We start from the raw sequence: 4,613 nt of genomic DNA on the forward strand, positions 1-4,613 counted from the left end.
ATTTAAGAGAAGTTCACTCTCCAAAAAAAAAAAAAAAAAAAAAAATGTTTAGTATGAAGAACATTTTAATACAGCTTTCCCAAATAAAGAACCTTTTGTGGAATGGAAAGACTTGATGTTAAAGATTCTTTGTGGAACCATCAATGCCAAAAATGAAACATTATTTTTAAGAGTGACAATCTGACACTCTTACACTGAGAAGTTCACTCTCAAAAATGAAGTTGTTAAAAGGACTTTTTTTTTTTTCTCAGTATGAAGAACCTTTTAAAAATCTAAAGAACCTTCTTGTGCAGTGGAAAGATTCCATGGATGTTAAAGGTTCTTCATGGAACCCTCGATGCCAATAAAGAACCTTGATTTTTAAGAGTGACAATCAGACACATTTTTACACAGAAGTTCACTCTCAAAAATATTTTTTTTTTCTCAGTGTGAATAACATTTTAATAATCTAAAGAACCGTTTCCCCCCAATAAAGAATCTTTTGTGGAATGGAAAGACTCCAACGATGTTAAAGGTTCTTCATAGAACCCTCGATGCCAATAAAGAACCTTAATTTCCGTCTGCCATCTCCAAACCCGAGGCATTCAACAGCCTCTGGCCAGCACACATCCATTTAAAGGAAGCCCTGTGTGATTAGTTTGCCCAAGCGCTCCTAATCAGTGGTGTGTTTGGATAAAGCGCTGTTCTGCAGGGGTAAACAGAGCTGTATTTGAAGCTCTTTATGAGGGCTGTTTGGCAGGGTTTATTCCTCTGTTAGACTGGCTCCATGCTCTCGGAGGGAGGGCGGCCCTCCTGCGGGGCCACAAATGGGCGGGTGGCAGTCGGGCCGGGCCACATGAGAGAGATGCTCTCCAGCTGTTACGCTTTATCTGCCCATCATCCGTTCGGGATGTTACAGTAGATGTTAACAGGTTTTCAATGAGAATCATCACGCATCTCCACCCCACAATAAAAGCTTGAATGCAAGGGCACTTGAGATCGAGATAAAGAGCTATTTTCCCTGGAACTGCACTTATCAGATAAGCAGAGGTTTTTACAGACTGAGAACTAACGCGCTCATTAGGGTGAAGCGTCGACTCTGTTAACACCCGTGATGTGAGAACGTTTAGACGCGGGCTCCATTAGGGCTCCATGTTTGTGGTCACCCTTAACCCACAGTTAGCTGGCAGCAAACGGATCCAGAGAGGTTTTAACCAGAGGAAATGCGGCTGTGAATGTTAAGAATTGTTTGAATTAATTGATGCGTAAAATGCAGTTAATCTACTTTACAAAGTCTGTCGACTGAAACGTACATCTCATAATCTCAGCTAACTTTCATTAGCAAGTCATTAGCAAACATCCTTGACAGATCAACACTGCAAAAAAATGCTTTAATATTTTTTGTCTTGTTTCCAGTCAGAATATTTAAGAATTCTTAAATCAAGAAGCATTTATTAGATAAGTCAAATGACATAAGAAATTCTATCTTTTTTCCGGATAAAATAAATAAATTAAATTAAAAGATTTTTTGCTTATAACAAGCTAAATTATCTGCCAATGGGGTAAGAAAAAGAATCTTGTTTTCCATTTGAATAAATAAATGTTTTCTTGTTTTCCAAAGAAAACCAGAAAATTATTATTATTATTATTTTCCGCCCCATTGGCATATCATTTTGCTTGTTTTAAGCAAAAACTCACTTTTATTAATTTTTTCATCAGAAAAAAAGATATGATTTCTTATCTCATTTTACTTATCTAGTAAATGCTTCTTGATTTAAGAATGTTTATATACAGTATTTGGACTGGAAACAAGACAAAAATACTAAGTAAGAAAAGCATTTTTTGCAGTGAAGAGTTTAAATGTGATGATGATGTGATGTTAAAATGTGTGAGATTGAAACACATTGGGATTGACTGGTGATAAATATACATAAACCTGGTTAGTGTGTATTTAAAACACATTTAGTTTATTAGTAGGCTGCTATTACTGAAATCATCCCGTTTCATTTCTGTATGACTGAGAATTACAGCATGCATCACATTTATCCGTTTGTTTATGTTAAAACTGGCTGATCAAAATGGATGGAAATTTGATATGCAATTCAAATGCAGAAATCTTAAATTGAGACCTATATATGGATTGTAGCGATCTCTTAATAAGATGTAATAAAAGTTCATATAAACCACTAGCAAACCTCAACATGGGCCCCTGAGAGCATCACCGGCGGTTGCCTGGTTACGGGGCCCTTAAGCCAGGTGAGAAAATGTCATGGTAAATTAGGAGAATCTCTTTGAAGTTTCGTCATGAAAAGAAACAAAGACTTTTGAAACAAAAGCTCAGATGTGCCGTTTTGCTGTGGGATTTCACTGATATTTTATTATCTGAATATAAAGAATAAATAACAGTTCTTAAATCTTAATTTACAGGATAAATCGTTGTCGGAAAAAGCAGCCGTCGCAGCTGCGAGACCCTAAAAATCCGTAATAAATTTTGAGGTCGTCACATCGACGTGGAAACCTTATAAAACATCTCAAACGGCTCCACGGCCATTCTCTCTGCAATATAAATACAACGGTAACCAATATTTTCCACAAATACAGTAGACTCTGGATAATACACATAATACTGGCTTTTTACAAGTAGCTAGATCATTACATGATGGCACCACATATACATACAATACATTCATACACATGATAGTGCATAAAAAAATAAAAGGGAACACTTTATAATAACTTACATTAACGGCATTAACAGACAGTATTATATTACATAATGCATAAATTGTCAGCTAGTACATTCAAACAATTGCTCAAATGTTATATCCCATATATTTATGTGACTCAATATATATATATATATATATACTGTATATATATGACATATATAGTCACACACACATATACATAAACATATATATATATATATATATATATATATATGCATATACATATACATATATATACACACACACACACATATATATATATATATATATATATATATATATATATATATATATATATGACTTAAAGTTAATATAAAGTGTTACCAAAATACAAAATAAAAACATTTTCATAACTTAAGTCCAGAAATATAAATCAGATTCGATTTTCTATAATGTTTTTCTTTTTTCAAGAAATATACCAGAGCAGAGTTTTTAAAACTGAAATCCAGAAATACATATCAGATTACATTTTGTACAGTAATAATTATCAGAACAGTTTTCCATAATTTAAGTCCAGCGATATGTATCAGCTCAGTTTATGTCCATACACATGTTTCAGATTAGAGTCCAGAAACATATCAGATCAAACTCTCTCTTTTGTTTTCTCTCTCTCCAGAAATAAGCATCGTATCGGAGTCTTTATGAATGATGTCCATTAATTATCGCTCAGTTTGCGCACGAGCATTTGCACTCAGTTATGATGGGATACTGCACCGGTATCCACGCGCACTTGAGCGCGCCTCTCCTCTGAACGCATCTCCACCGCAGGAGCGTGATGTGCGTGGATTTGGCCGGTTTGCACACCATGCCCTCCGGAACCGAACACGAGCGCTTACTATAGCAACTCCCCGCGCGGACGAAGCGCGGCCAGAAGCGCGAGCCGAGGTCGTTCCACGCGTAAAGCACCGGGCAGAAGGAGTAGGACCACAGCCACATCTGCAGCCTGCGCTTCAGCTTCTTACTGGCTTTGCGCTTTTTACCCCACTGCACGTCAAAGTCCAGGTTCTTGATGTCTTTGGGCATCAGTCCGGCGGGGTTCTGCTGGAGGTCCAGCTCGTCCAGGTCCTCGTTGCCCGTGTAGCGGTCCTGAGGAGGGCTGATGGAGAGGAAGCGGCTGTCAAAGTCCCCGAGCGCGCTTCTCAGATCGGTCTCGTTGAGATCCCTCTCCCGCGGGTCGTAGATGGGGTCGGGGTCCTCCTTCAGCTCCAGCAGGGGTAAAGTGTCACTCGGGATGGGTCTGAGGAGGTAATAGTGCTGACACTGAGCGAAAGACATCAGCAGCAGGTACACGGACACCAAACACTGCTGGAGATCCATGATGATGCGATAAAGCGTGGAAATCTCCACTTGACGCGTTTTAACACACAATCTTTGGAACTTTATCCAATGCAAAATCCGAAGTGCGTGAGAGTTTCGAGCGCTCAGACACCGGGTCTATCCATCCATGGCGCGTTTATTTCACGTGCATCAAAACTCGGGTCTCTCGGGTCTCCACGAGCTGCTGGTTTTCACCAAGGCTGTTAAATGCATCCAAATCGCGCGCAGCATCACGCTTGAAAGTCCCGCGCGCGACGCATCTGCGTGTCCTTCTCGTCGCGAGCCAAACCTCTGGGAATGCCTCTCTCACGCGCGCGCCTCTGATATATACACGCGCAGCCCTGTGATGTAATACATCGGCTCTGTTTTTTTTTAATGTTTGCAGGAGATTCCCCGACACCTCCTCTCAGAGAGAGAGAGAGAGAGAGGGAGAGAGAGGCGTGTCTGAAGCCGCTGCGCCCCCTGTCGGCCTCCTCACGCACGCGCTCTTCGGGGAGAAACTTCAGGGTGGGAGTTAATATTATTATTTTTTTTAAAATTAAATTTAAAAGTACTTTACTGGCATCATTGTTATACACGCAAAAATGC

General features: G+C 39.5%; 1 protein-coding gene across 1 annotated transcript; it reads right to left on the minus strand.

Annotated features, from left to right (window-relative positions):
* Nucleotides 1-3,037: 3,037 nt before the first annotated feature.
* On the minus strand, nt 3,038-4,300 carry nog1 (noggin 1). The gene has a single exon (XM_082139640.1). The coding sequence runs from the start codon at nt 4,023-4,025 to the stop codon at nt 3,375-3,377; it is 651 nt and encodes a 216-aa protein (XP_081995766.1). The 5' UTR covers nt 4,026-4,300; the 3' UTR covers nt 3,038-3,374.
* Between the last annotated feature and the right edge of the window lie 313 nt (nt 4,301-4,613).

Source organism: Leuciscus leuciscus (genome assembly GCF_965113295.1).
Source record: "Leuciscus leuciscus genome assembly, chromosome: 1".
NCBI lineage: Eukaryota > Metazoa > Chordata > Actinopteri > Cypriniformes > Leuciscidae > Leuciscus > Leuciscus leuciscus.